The sequence below is a fragment of the Oncorhynchus keta genome, unplaced genomic scaffold, assembly GCF_023373465.1.
Source record: "Oncorhynchus keta strain PuntledgeMale-10-30-2019 unplaced genomic scaffold, Oket_V2 Un_contig_11201_pilon_pilon, whole genome shotgun sequence".
NCBI lineage: Eukaryota > Metazoa > Chordata > Actinopteri > Salmoniformes > Salmonidae > Oncorhynchus > Oncorhynchus keta.
Window position 1 is genome coordinate 74797 of NW_026277353.1, and position 16160 is coordinate 90956.

At 37.6% G+C, this 16160-nt stretch overlaps 1 protein-coding gene across 2 annotated transcripts in view; it reads left to right on the plus strand.

Moving 5' to 3' along the window:
* LOC118380840 (butyrophilin subfamily 1 member A1-like) overlaps positions 1-15190 on the plus strand; it is a 41467-nt gene extending 26277 nt beyond the window's left edge. The window contains exons 10-13 of one of the 2 annotated variants that reach the window (XM_052500534.1): positions 3926-3946; positions 5203-5229; positions 6842-6868; positions 14937-15190. In XM_052500534.1, coding sequence (XP_052356494.1) covers positions 3926-3946; positions 5203-5229; positions 6842-6868; positions 14937-15037 — 176 coding nt within the window. In that variant the 3' untranslated portion in view covers positions 15038-15190. The remainder of the gene's footprint in view (positions 1-3925; positions 3947-5202; positions 5230-6841; positions 6869-14936) is intronic. The other variant, XM_052500535.1, reaches the window with a different exon arrangement.
* The last annotated feature ends 970 nt before the right edge of the window (positions 15191-16160 follow it).

A 16160-nucleotide genomic window follows, 5' to 3' on the forward strand; every position in this document is an offset into this window, starting at 1 on the left:
ATTTAGCAGATGTTTTTGCTTGTGGAAACCACATGGACAACCTCATGTTTGACTCCGTTCCATTGATTTCACTCCAGCCATTACAATGAGCCCATCCTCCTATAGCTCCTCCCACCAGCCGCTGGTGGTAGCAATGTTCTCCTTAGTTACAGGGATTTATTTCTGCGTGAAAACTGCAAGGATTTCAACAAAACTGCTGTCATCAAGGCTACTTATCTCCAAGCCAGAGACAACAAATGTACTCATGACTTCCTGGTTGTTGATAGTGTTTTTTTTTACATTTTTAATTATTATTATTATTCAAATCAAATGCAGACCACCATAGTCCCTGTGTACAACAACACTAAGGTAACCTGTCTAAATGACTATCACCGCTTAGCACTCACATCAATATCCTTGAAATTGATTTGAAAGGCTGATCATAGCTCACGTCAACACCATCATTCAAGACACCCTGGACCCACCCCAATTCGCATACCACCCCAACAGAACCCCAGATTACACAATCTCTATTGCACTCCACAATCTGCCCTTTCCCACCTGGACAAAATGAACACCTACGTGAGAATTCTGTTCATTGACAACAGCTCAGATTACAACACCACCAAGCTCATCACTAAGCTAAGGTCCCTGGGACTGAACATCTCCCCTCTGCAACTTGATCCTGGACTTCCTGACGGTCGCCCCCAGGTGGTTAGGGTAGACAACAACACATCCGCCATGCTGGCCCTCAACACAGGGGCCCTCAGGGGTGCGTGCTTAGTCCCCTCGGGTACTCCCTGTTCACTCATGACTGCATGGACACTCAGAACTCCAATACGGTGTTAGGCCTGATCACCAAAGACAATGAGAAAGCCTTGGGAGGAGGTCAGACACCCGGCAGTGTGGTGACAGGACAACAACCTCTCCCTCGACTTTAGTAAGACAAAGCAGTTGAGCTAAAATTTGATTCGACTTGAGTTGCCCCATGGTGAATTTCTCCAAAGGTACAACCTATCTTTGCTGTTCTCGGTCCGGTCTTCGATAGCGTGTTTCAAAGCCATGTACAAAAGAACCTGTCGTCTAGTGACGTGGTCCTTCTGTGGCTCAGTTGGTAGAGCATGGCGCTTGTAATGCCAGGGTAGTGGGTTCGATTCCCGGGACCACCCATACGTAGAATGTATGCACATGACTGTAAGTCGCTTTGGATAAAGCGTCAGCTAAATGGCATATATTATATTATTATTATTATTATTATTATTAGTGGTTCACCCCTTAAACACTGGTACAAAGAACCTGTCGTCTAGTGGTTCACCCTTAAACACTGGTACAAAGAACCTGTCGTCTCCAGTGGTTCACCCTTAAACACTGGTACAAAAGAACCTGTAGTGTAGTGGTTCACCCTTAAACACTGGTACAAAGAACCTGTCGTCTAGTGGTTCACCCTTAAACACTGGTACAAAGAACCTGTCGTCTAGTGGTTCACCCTTAAACACTGGTACAAAGAACCTGTCGTCTAGTGGTTCACCCTTAAACACTGGTACAAAGAACCTGTCGTCTAGTGGTTCACCCTTAAACACTGGTACAAAGAACCTGTCGTCTAGTGGTTCACCCTTAAACACTGGTACAAAGAACCTGTAGTGTAGTGGTTCACCCTTAAACACTGGTACAAAGAACCTGTCGTCTAGTGGTTCACCCTTAAACACTGGTACAAAGAACCTGTCGTCTAGTGGTTCACCCTTAAACACTGGTACAAAGAACCTGTCGTCTAGTGGTTCACCCTTAAACACTGGTACAAAGAACCTGTCGTCTAGTGGTTCACCCTTAAACACTGGTACAAAGAACCTGTAGTGTAGTGGGTCACCCAGTCGTACACTAAGAGGTGGTTTTATTTTGTGCCTTGAGTTGAGCCTCCTGTGTCTCCAATGCATGTTTACTTTTCAATGTTTCAGCTTTAACAAGAAAGGCTTCCCCCTTCAGCCTTCAAAAATAGCCTGATAGAAGATGTGGTGTATTGTCATGAGTGCCTGCTGTGTTGTCATCTATTTACATGTTTTGATGAGACATTGGAGATACTGTCCCTTGTCTGGACATCCTCATCAGTTTTTTGCTGCTGTGCTTTACTGTGCTTTAACGTCCATATTGGTTGCCAAACAATTCTGTGTTGCTGCGTTTGGGCAATACCATTCAACCTGATACTTTTTGCCTTCTCAGCAGATAACAAAGCCTTTATGGCAAAGTTAATCAACTTTGAGAAATTTTGTGTCAGCAAAGATTTCAACATTTCCATCATCCCCATAAGTTGTGTGATCTCATTTCTCTTTTAGTAAGTGCACCCAACTTAGCACTTCTCGATCATTTGAACTTTTGCAATGTTTCCATTGGATCCATTGTAAGGGCAGGTAAGAGCACTGACCATCAAATCCCATTCAATTCCATTGATTTGCAACCATCAGCACGGTATGAACACATTTTAGCACGGCATAGGTTTTATTTTTATTTTATTTTTATTTCACCTTTATTTAACCAGGTAGGCAAGTTGAGAACAACTTCTCATTTACAATTGTGACCTGGCCAAGATAAAGCAAAGCAGTTCGACACATACAACGACACAGAGTTACACATAGAGTAAAACAAACATACAGTCAATAATACAGTAGAAACAAGTCTATATATGATGTGAGCAAATTAGGTGAGAAGGGAGGTAAAGGCAAAAAAAAGGCCATGGTGGCCAAGTAAATACAATATAGCAAGTAAAACACTGGAATGGTAGATTTGCAGTGGAAGAATGTGCAAAGTAGAAGTAAAAATAATGGGGTGTAAAGGAGCTAAATAAATAAATAAAATAAATACAGTTGGGAAAGAGGTAGTTGATTGGGCTAAATTATAGGTGGGCTATGTACAGGTGCAGTAATCTGTGAGCTGCTCTGACAGTTGGTGCTAAAAGCTAGTGAGGGAGGTAAGTGTTTCCAGTTTCAGAGATTTTTGTAGTTCGTTCCAGTCATTGGCAGCAGAGAACTGGAAGAGAGGCGGCCAAAGAAATAATTGGTTTTGGGGGTGACTAGAGAGATATACCTGCTGGAGCGTGTGCTACAGGTGGGAGATGCTATGGTGACCAGCGAGCTGAGATAAGGGGTGACTTTACCTAGCAGGGTCTTGTAGATGACATGGAGCCAGTGGGTTTGGCCAATCAGCAAAGGCTCCACGTTTCCAAAACACAGATAATTTCATAGTCTAGAAAACAAAAAAGAGTATATAGTAGAAGGTTTCTTAGTTCATGTAATAGTGATAAAAAACTGTATTGGAACACATTACCTGAGTCTAGCTGACCCATAATGCCAACGTTCTCAATTTGAATTATACACACGAGTTGGAATTGAGTCACTTACTGGTTCCAAAAGAAATCCCTCTTTTGAAAAGGTTCTTCAAAGCTCCCCTTAAGTCTACAAAGGTTAAAACGAACTGATGGGCCTCCCAGTGACGCGACCGGGGAGACCGCCCAGCATCGTCGCAGGGATGTCCTTGTACCAGCGACTCCTGTGGCAACCCGGGGGCAGTGCACGCTGAAATCGTCACTAGGGGTTCCTCCGACACATTGGTTCGGCTGGCTTCGGGTTAAGTGGGCATTGTGTCAAGAAGCAGTGTGGCTTGGTTGGGTTGTGGTTCGGAAGAAACAACCTCGACCTTTGCCTCTCCCGAGTCCACGGGGAGTTGCAGCGATGAGACAGGACTGTTGGGGTAAAATACACAAAATAAAATACGACCTGATGGCAGAGTATAGGTTCTTAAATTAATCTTAAGTTTATTTTTTTTTAACCTTATATTATCTAAAAGATCATACCTTTTATTTTTAGAGTGTAGACTAGAAAGTTAGCTAACACATGTTGATTCCCCCTTGGACACAACTGATGTGTCTAATTGACTATATGTATGTGTTTATCTGTAGAAATCCTGACTTCTCAGCTGGGTAAGTATTAAGGCTTTGTTACCTACTGTATATGATGGCTTATAAATGTTAGCTTTGTCAATGGAGTTGAGTGGTGATGAGTGTGTGTGGACTGTACCTCCGACTATCAGTCCCTATCAGTCGATACTTGTAAAAATGTAAATTCTTAAACTCTTACCGTGAACCTGTTTGTCCTGTGTACTTGCGTGACTTTCTTTGTTTGCTGAAATCCTTCGTTTTTATTAAAGTATTATTTTAGGTGACCTCTGCCAAAGGAATCGTTGTGTGAAGGAGCAGCCCATCATTGCACGGCTGATTTAAAAAGGTTTTGGAAGGGGACGCCTAGAATAAAATGTTTAATGAAAAACTATGGATTTCCAGTCCAACTGACAACGCTATAACAATCAGGACAAGGATAAGACCAGCTACACAGTATGTAATACATACAGTTAAATAATGGATATGTATAAGACCAGCTACACAGTATGTAATACATACAGTTAAATAATGGATATGTATAAGACCAGCTACACAGTACGTAATACATACAGTTAAATAATGGATATGTATAAGACCAGCTACACAGTACGTAATACATACAGTTAAATAATGGATATCTATAAGACCAGCTACACAGTGCATTAATACATACAGTTAAATAATGGATATGTATAAGACCAGCTACACAGTATGTAATACATACAGTTAAATAATGGATATGTATAAGACCAGCTACACAGTATGTAATACATACAGTTAAATAATGGATATGTATAAGACCAGCTACACAGTATGTAATACATACAGTTAAATAATGGATATGTATAAGACCAGCTACACAGTACGTAATACATACAGTTAAATAATGGATATTTATGAAAGCATTAAGTTGTCATGCCTGATTGAAGTCGTAATTTTTTACTCCATTGCGATTATAACCGATTTTATCACAACTACGTATTTCAGCAAACAAAAAGGCACACAGTTACACAGGACACACATAGGTACAAAGAAAGCATTAAAGAATGAGCATTTACAAGTATGGACAAGTATGAACTAGTGAGTGACTGGATGTAGTGACGGTACACTCTTCTGGGTGCATCGCTCTAGAAGTCATTATGGAAGATGTCCTTATTACAGGGTTCTAAACTATAGCTTCAGTATGCTGGCTTCCAGTACATCAATAATACATTGACAATGTCTAAACATTTGTGTACAGTGAAGAAAAACCTGTATATCTTAATGATTAATATTGGTTAAAAATAATGTCTCCACAGATTTTGTGAACACAAACTGGAGTCCAGGTAAAGGAAGAACTGATTTCTAATATTTTGAATGTACTTTTTCTTGGAATCTTGTTTGCAGTTATAGTATGATAGATAATTAATGTAGTACATGTTTTATTACATTGTGTCTGTGTGTTTGGCACTAAATTTGACTGAAGTTTCCATCAATCTCACCACTGGCATAACACAGATTCTCTGGACCCCGCAAGGTCGGAGTTTGCCCCCTAAAATAAAAATTTAAGTATAGATGACCGATCACTGACCATGGTGCTGAAATCGCGACATGTCTATGTGGCTGCATGCCTATCGAATCGAAGATGGGTTTTCTGTGGTGCCAAGGCTTAGCTTTGGCTAATGGATAAATGTTCATTGGTAGTTTAATAAACCTAGTTTAATAAAGGTAAAATTTAAAAAAAGTTTTCCAAGGACTGCCTTTGACTTAACGTTGCAGTGAAGTAAAATAAATAAATAAAATAAAATAAATGTAGTGATACTTTCGACCACCATTGGGAGGAAAATACACATTAATTCGACAGAGGACGTTGACATGGTCCTAGTAAGGTCTGGATGGTCTTCTGACTTATAAAACCGCGGAAATCAAACAAATAAGTCATGAAAACAAACATATTTTAAAGTAATTCTAGTGCCTGATTTCAGGGACTGTCAGCTTGTGGGCCCCGAGTGGCGTAGGGGTCTAAGCACGGCACTTCAGTGCTAGAGGCGTCACTACTTGGTTTGATCCCAGGCTGTATCACAACCGGCTGTGATGGGGAGTCCCATAGGGCGGCGCACAAGTGGCCCAGCGTTGTCCGGGTTTGGGGAGGTTTTGGCCGGGGAGGTCCTCATTGTAAAATAAGAATTTGTTCTTAACTGACTTGCCTAGTAAAATAAAGGTAAAATAAAAAAAAAAATGTAAAGTAAGAATTTGTTTCTTAACTGAATTGCATAGTTTAAATAAAGGTTAAATAAAATACATTATTAATTAATTATAGATATTACTGAACTGCTGTATTTGAAGTACAACTCCCTTCTGCCCAGTTTCACTGATGTTGCTACGGCAACTCAAGCTGTTTTTACCATCCCTATAACTGTTGCTTCTGCAGAGATTATTTTCTAAACTAAAACTCAAAAAATAACTATCTAAGAAGCATTAGTCTCTCGGTCTGATATGAGTTTTGAACACCTCAGTAAGCTCCACTCATTACACTGGCGCTGTCGTAGCCTTGACAACAGCATTTGTTCACTGACTATCCCCTCATACTATCAATCAGTTTGTTTTTACTTTTTCACTTTTTCAGTCACATTCCTGAAGCCCAAGAAAACAAACATTTAGCTTCCTATCACATATGGAAAAGAAAAAGGTTTATGAATGAATTAATGGAGGATTACTGTCAAAATAATTTATTATATATACATATATAAAAAATGGGCTCTTGGTCTCCCCACCTTCCTGGGACTGCTGGGGTGTCAGATATTTCTCCCCATATGTTCACTAAGATTAAAGTTATTATAGGTCTGCATAGTTTGAGGTCTGGGTTGAACAACACAAATGTCCTTTAACAGTAGTTTGAGATATCCATCAGTATGTTGCTCATTTTCATAACCAACAGTCTTTTACTCTATATTTCAGATTTTGAAACCATCAGAAGACATGCAGGTGTGTTTTATACTCTGTGACATCCACAAATTAATACATACCATATGAAATGTAACATATTATACCAAATAGTGTCTCGGATTTACTTACAGAATAATAGCAAATGCTTGCGACCACTTTGGTGGATTTGACAGCTCTTAACGCAGTTCCACCTCCGACACTGTCAAAACAACCACTATGTGTAAAGCAGATCTGATTGAATCAAACCCTAAATCACGTATTAACATGAGTTAACCAGGTTCTTACCCATGACGTAATGAAAACTGGACCACTAATCATGGAAGACAGTATCATGTGTCAGTGATCAATACAGTAACATGTTGTACCCACTGATGTTGATGTCATGATGTCATTGTGTTTTACCATAGTGTATTATACCCCTGATGTTGATGTCATGATGTCATTGTGTTTACCATAGTGTATTATACCACTGATGTTGATGTCATTGGGTTTACCATAGTGTATTATACCACTGATGTTGATGTCATTGTGTTTACCATAGTGTATTATACCACTGATGTTGATGTCATTGGGTTTACCATAGTGTATTATACCACTGATGTTGATGTCATTGTGTTTACCATAGTGTATTATACCACTGATGGTGATGTCATTGTGTTTACCATAGTGTATTATACCACTGATGTTGATGTCATGATGTCATTGTGTTTACCATAGTGTATTATACCACTGATGTTGATGTCATGATGTCATTGTGTTTACCATAGTGTATTATACCACTGATGATGATGTCATTGTGTTTACCATAGTGTATTATACCACTGATGTTGATGTCATGATGTCATTGTGTTTACCATAGTGTATTATACCCCTGATGTTGATGTCATTGTGTTTACCATAGTGTATTATACCACTGATGATGATGTCATTGTGTTTACCATAGTGTATTATACCACTGATGTTGATGTCATTGTGTTTACCACAGTGTATTATACCACTGATGTTGATGTCATTGTGTTTACCATAGTGTATTATACCACTGATGTTGATGTCATTGTGTTTACCATAGTGTATTATACCACTGATGTTGATGTCATTGGGTTTACCATAGTGTATTATACCACTGATGTTGATGTCATTGTGTTTACCATAGTGTATTATACCACTGATGGTGATGTCATTGTGTTTACCATAGTGTATTATACCACTGATGTTGATGTCATGATGTCATTGTGTTTACCATAGTGTATTATACCACTGATGTTGATGTCATGATGTCATTGTGTTTACCATAGTGTATTATACCACTGATGATGATGTCATTGTGTTTACCATAGTGTATTATACCACTGATGTTGATGTCATGATGTCATTGTGTTTACCATAGTGTATTATACCCCTGATGTTGATGTCATTGTGTTTACCATAGTGTATTATACCACTGATGATGATGTCATTGTGTTTACCATAGTGTATTATACCCCTGATGTTGATGTCATTGTGTTTACCATAGTGTATTATACCACTGATGTTGATGTCATTGTGTTTACCATAGTGTATTATACCACTGATGATGATGTCATTGTGTTTACCATAGTGTATTATACCCCTGATGATGATGTCATTGTGTTTACCATAGTGTATTATACCACTGATGATGATGTCATCATAGTGTATTATACCACTGATGTTGATGTCATTGTGTTTACCACAGTGTATTATACCACTGATGTTGATGTCATTGTGTTTACCATAGTGTATTATACCACTGATGATGATGTCATTGTGTTTACCATAGTGTATTATACCACTGATGTTGATGTCATTGTGTTTACCACAGTGTATTATACCACTGATGTTGATGTCATTGTGTTTACCATAGTGTATTATACCACTGATGTTGATGTCATTGTGTTTACCATAGTGTATTATACCCACTGATGATGATGTCATTGTGTTTACCATAGTGTATTATACCACTGATGATGATGTCATGATGTCATTGTGTTTACCATAGTGTATTATACCACTGATGATGATGTCATGATGTCATTGTGTTTACCATAGTGTATTATACCACTGATGATGATGTCATTGTGTTTACCATAGTGTATTATACCCTGATGTTGATGTCATTGTGTTTACCATAGTGTATTATACCACTGATGATGATGTCATTGTGTTTACCATAGTGTATTATACCACTGATGTTGATGTCATTGTGTTTACCACAGTGTATTATACCACTGATGTTGATGTCATTGTGTTTACCATAGTGTATTATACCACTGATGTTGATGTCATGATGTCATTGTGTTTACCATAGTGTATTATACCACTGATGATGATGTCATTGTGTTTACCATAGTGTATTATACCCCTGATGTTGATGTCATTGTGTTTACCATAGTGTATTATACCACTGATGATGATGTCATTGTGTTTACCATAGTGTATTATACCACTGATGTTGATGTCATTGTGTTTACCACAGTGTATTATACCACTGATGTTGATGTCATTGTGTTTACCATAGTGTATTATACCACTGATGATGATGTCATTGTGTTTACCATAGTGTATTATACCCCTGATGTTGATGTCATTGTGTTTACCATAGTGTATTATACCACTGATGTTGATGTCATTGTGTTTACCATCGTGTATTATACCACTGATGATGATGTCATTGTGTTTACCATAGTGTATTATACCCCTGATGTTGATGTCATTGTGTTTACCATAGTGTATTATACCCCTGATGTTGATGTCATTGTGTTTACCATAGTGTATTATACCCCTGATGTTGATGTCATTGTGTTTACCATAGTGTATTATACCACTGATGTTGATGTCATTGTGTTTACCATCGTGTATTATACCACTGATGATGATGTCATTGTGTTTACCATAGTGTATTATACCCCTGATGATGATGTCATTGTGTTTACCATAGTGTATTATACCCACTGATGATGATGTCATCATAGTGTATTATACCACTGATGATGATGTCATTGTGTTTACCATAGTGTATTATACCACTGATGATGATGTCATTGTGTTTACCATAGTGTATTATACCACTGATGATGATGTCATTGTGTTTACCATAGTGTATTATACCACTGATGTTGATATCATTGTGTTTACCATAGTGTATTATACCCCTGATGATGATGTCATTGTGTTTACCATAGTGTATTATACCCACTGATGATGATGTCATTGTGTTTACCATAGTGCATTATACCACTGATGTTGATGTCATTGTGTTTACCATAGTGTATTATACCACTGATGATGATGTCATTGTGTTTACCATAGTGTATTATACCACTGATGTTGATGTCATGATGTCATTGTGTTTACCATAGTGTATTATACCACTGATGTTGATGTCATTGTGTTTACCATAGTGTATTATACCACTGATGTTGATGTCATTGTGTTTACCATAGTGTATTATACCCCTGATGATGATGTCATTGTGTTTACCATAGTGTATTATACCACTGATGTTGATGTCATTGTGTTTACCATAGTGTATTATACCACTGATGATGATGTCATTGTGTTTACCATAGTGTATTATACCCCTGATGTTGATGTCATTGTGTTTACCATAGTGTATTATACCACTGATGATGATGTCATTGTGTTTACCATAGTGTATTATACCACTGATGTTGATGTCATGATGTCATTGTGTTTACCATAGTGTATTATACCACTGATGTTGATGTCATTGTGTTTACCATAGTGTATTATACCACTGATGATGATGTCATTGTGTTTACCATAGTGTATTATACCACTGATGTTGATGTCATTGTGTTTACCATAGTGTATTATACCACTGATGTTGATGTCATGATGTCATTGTGTTTACCATAGTGTATTATACCACTGATGTTGATGTCATTGTGTTTACCATAGTGTATTATACCACTGATGATGATGTCATTGTGTTTACCATAGTGTATTATACCACTGATGATGATGTCATTGTGTTTACCATAGTGCATTATACCACTGATGTTGATGTCATTGTGTTTACCATAGTGTATTATACCACTGATGATGATGTCATTGTGTTTACCATAGTGTATTATACCACTGATGTTGATGTCATTGTGTTTTCCATAGTGTATTATACCACTGATGATGATGTCATTGTGTTTACCATAGTGTATTATACCACTGATGTTGATGTCATTGTATTTACCATAGTGTATTATACCCACTGATGATGATGTCATTGTGTTTACCATAGTGTATTATACCCCTGATGTTGATGTCATTGTGTCATTGTGTTTACCATAGTGTATTATACCACTGATGTTGATGTCATTGTATTTACCATAGTGTATTATACCCACTGATGATGATGTCATTGTGTTTACCATAGTGTATTATACCCACTGATGATGATGTCATTGTGTTTACCATAGTGTATTATACCACTGATGTTGATGTCATTGTGTTTACCATAGTGTGTTATACCACTGATGATGATGTCATTGTGTTTACCATAGTGTATTATACCACTGATGTTGATGTCATTGTGTTTACCATAGTGTATTATACCCCTGATGATGATGTCATTGTGTTTACCATAGTGTATTATACCCACTGATGATGATGTCATTGTGTTTACCATAGTGTATTATACCCCTGATGTTGATGTCATTGTGTTTACCATAGTGTATTATACCCCTGATGTTGATGTCATTGTGTTTACCATAGTGTATTATACCCCTGATGTTGATGTCATTGTGTTTACCATAGTGTATTATACCACTGATGATGATGTCATTGTGTTTACCATAGTGTATTATACCACTGATGTTGATGTCATGATGTCATTGTGTTTACCATAGTGTATTATACCACTGATGTTGATGTCATTGTGTTTACCATAGTGTATTATACCACTGATGATGATGTCATTGTGTTTACCATAGTGTATTATACCACTGATGATGATGTCATTGTGTTTACCATAGTGCATTATACCACTGATGTTGATGTCATTGTGTTTACCATAGTGTATTATACCACTGATGATGATGTCATTGTGTTTACCATAGTGTATTATACCACTGATGTTGATGTCATGATGTCATTGTGTTTACCATAGTGTATTATACCACTGATGTTGATGTCATTGTGTTTACCATAGTGTATTATACCACTGATGTTGATGTCATTGTGTTTACCATAGTGTATTATACCACTGATGATGATGTCATTGTGTTTACCATAGTGTATTATACCACTGATGATGATGTCATTGTGTTTACCATAGTGTATTATACCACTGATGTTGATGTCATTGTGTTTACCATAGTGTATTATACCACTGATGTTGATGTCATGATGTCATTGTGTTTACCATAGTGTATTATACCACTGATGTTGATGTCATTGTGTTTACCATAGTGTATTATACCACTGATGATGATGTCATTGTGTTTACCATAGTGTATTATACCACTGATGATGATGTCATTGTGTTTACCATAGTGCATTATACCACTGATGTTGATGTCATTGTGTTTACCATAGTGTATTATACCACTGATGATGATGTCATTGTGTTTACCATAGTGTATTATACCACTGATGTTGATGTCATTGTGTTTTCCATAGTGTATTATACCACTGATGATGATGTCATTGTGTTTACCATAGTGTATTATACCACTGATGTTGATGTCATTGTATTTACCATAGTGTATTATACCCACTGATGATGATGTCATTGTGTTTACCATAGTGTATTATACCCCTGATGTTGATGTCATTGTGTCATTGTGTTTACCATAGTGTATTATACCACTGATGATGATGTCATCGTGTTTACCATAGTGTATTATACCACTGATGATGATGTCATTGTATTTACCATAGTGTATTATACCACTGATGATGATGTCATTGTGTTTACCATAGTGTATTATACCACTGATGATGATGTCATCGTGTTTACCATAGTGTATTATACCACTGATGATGATGTCATTGTATTTACCATAGTGTATTATACCACTGATGATGATGTCATTGTGTTTACCATAGTGTATTATACCACTGATGTTGATGTCATTGTGTTTACCATAGTGTATTATACCACTGATGTTGATGTCATTGTGTTTACCATAGTGTATTATACCACTGATGTTGATATCATTGTGTTTACCATAGTGTATTATACCACTGATGATGATGTCATTGTGTTTACCATAGTGTATTATACCCTGATGTTGATGTCATTGTGTCATTGTGTTTACCATAGTGTATTATACCACTGATGATGATGTCATCGTGTTTACCATAGTGTATTATACCACTGATGATGATGTCATTGTATTTACCATAGTGTATTATACCACTGATGATGATGTCATTGTGTTTACCATAGTGTATTATACCACTGATGATGATGTCATCGTGTTTACCATAGTGTATTATACCACTGATGATGATGTCATTGTATTTACCATAGTGTATTATACCACTGATGATGATGTCATTGTATTTACCATAGTGTATTATACCACTGATGTTGATGTCATTGTGTTTACCATAGTGTATTATACCACTGATGTTGATGTCATGATGTCATTGTGTTTACCATAGTGTATTATACCACTGATGTTGATGTCATTGTGTTTACCATAGTGTATTATACCACTGATGATGATGTCATTGTGTTTACCATAGTGTATTATACCACTGATGATGATGTCATTGTGTTTACCATAGTGCATTATACCACTGATGTTGATGTCATTGTGTTTACCATAGTGTATTATACCACTGATGATGATGTCATTGTGTTTACCATAGTGTATTATACCACTGATGTTGATGTCATTGTGTTTTCCATAGTGTATTATACCACTGATGATGATGTCATTGTGTTTACCATAGTGTATTATACCACTGATGTTGATGTCATTGTATTTACCATAGTGTATTATACCCACTGATGATGATGTCATTGTGTTTACCATAGTGTATTATACCCCTGATGTTGATGTCATTGTGTCATTGTGTTTACCATAGTGTATTATACCACTGATGATGATGTCATCGTGTTTACCATAGTGTATTATACCACTGATGATGATGTCATTGTATTTACCATAGTGTATTATACCACTGATGATGATGTCATTGTGTTTACCATAGTGTATTATACCACTGATGATGATGTCATCGTGTTTACCATAGTGTATTATACCACTGATGATGATGTCATTGTATTTACCATAGTGTATTATACCACTGATGATGGTCATTGTGTTTACCATAGTGTATTATACCACTGATGATGATGTCATTGTGTTTACCATAGTGTATTATACCACTGATGATGATGTCATTGTGTTTACCATAGTGTATTATACCACTGATGTTGATTTCATTGTGTTTACCATAGTGTATTATACCCCTGATGATGATGTCATTGTGTTTACCGTAGTGTATTATACCACTGATGTTGATTTCATTGTGTTTACCATAGTGTATTATACCCCTGATGATGATGTCATTGTGTTTACCATAGTGTATTATACCACTGATGATGATGTCATTGTGTTTACCATAGTGTATTATACCACTGATGATGATGTCATTGTGTTTACCATAGTGTATCATACCACTGATGATGATGTCATTGTGTTTACCATAGTGTATTATACCACTGATGTTGATGTCATTGTGTTTACCATAGTATATTATACCACTGATGATGATGTCATTGTGTTTACCATAGTGTATTATACCACTGATGATGATGTCATTGTGTTTACCATAGTGTATTATACCACTGATGATGATGTCATTGTGTTTACCATAGTGTATTATACCACTGATGATGATGTCATTGTGTTTACCATAGTGTATTATACCACTGATGATGATGTCATTGTGTTTACCATAGTGTATTATACCACTGATGATGATGTCATTGTGTTTACCATAGTGTATCATACCACTGATGTTGATGTCATTGTGTTTACCATAGTATATTATACCACTGATGATGATGTAATGATGGCATTGTGTTTACCACAGTGTATGTTTCTCTCCACAGTGGATGTGACTCTAGACCCTGAGTCTGCACATCGTAACCTCATCCTGTCTGATGACGGGGAAACAAGTGAGACATGGAGAACTAGATCAGGTTCTCTCTGACAACGGGAAGAGGTTTACAAATTGGTCCTGTGTCCTGAGAAATGTGGGCTTCTCAGGGAAGTTCTACTATGAGGTGAAGGTGGAGGGGAAGACTGAGTGGACTTTGGGGGTGGTCATACAGTCCATCAATAGGAATGAGAGTTTTATACCAATCCCTCATAATGGATACTGGACTGTGGAGCTGAAGGATGGAGAGTATACAGCTCACGCCGATTCCCCTGTCACCTTCACCCCGAGAGAGGAGCCCCAGAAGGTGGGGGTGTTTGTGGATTATGAGAAGAGACAGGTCTCCTTCTACAATGTGGAGGCAGGGTCTCATATCTACTCTTTCACTGACTGCTCCTTCACTGAGAAACTCTATCCATTCTTCAACCCTGGTGGATCAGATAGTATTTCACTGGTCGTCTGTCCTGTGGATGCCACTGACTGACTGTTTTAAATCAAACAAGGTGCAATTGTTATTTGTGAAATGCTTGTTACTCTGCTAATGTGCAGTAAATATACTGTATATAATTTTAAAAAGTGCTGAACAAGTAGTTATATTGACAACATCCGTCCGAGCTCGCTCATTTATGTCTTAATCGAAATTACGGATTGTCTCTTATCCGCTCCTCGTTCCCTTATGCCATAGTTTGTACATCTCAATTGTCAGTATAAACCATATTTTTTAAGATTGCAGTAAATGAGGCAGATTTTTCTTTTTACCTCTTATTTAACCATCATCATCATCAGTTAAGAACAAATTCTTATTTTTAATGACGGCCTAGGAACAGTGGGTTAACTTCCTGTTCAGGTGCAGAACGACAGATTTGTACCTTGTCAGCTCAGGGGTTTGAACTTGCAACCTTTCGGTTACTAGTCCAACGCTCTTAACCACTAGGCTACGCTGCCACCCCATGAATGAACTGTTTCACTGCCAGACATGGCTCCGCTGATAGCCAGGCGTAGCAGTGGTAAGATGTTGGGAACCTGCTGTTGGGACTCTGCTGTTGGGATTCTGCTGTTGGGATTCTGCTGTTGGGATTCTGCTGTTGGGAGTCTGCTGTTGGGACTCTGCTGATGGGACTCTGCTGATGAGACTCTGCTGATGGGACTCTGCTGATGGGACTCTGCTGTTGGGACT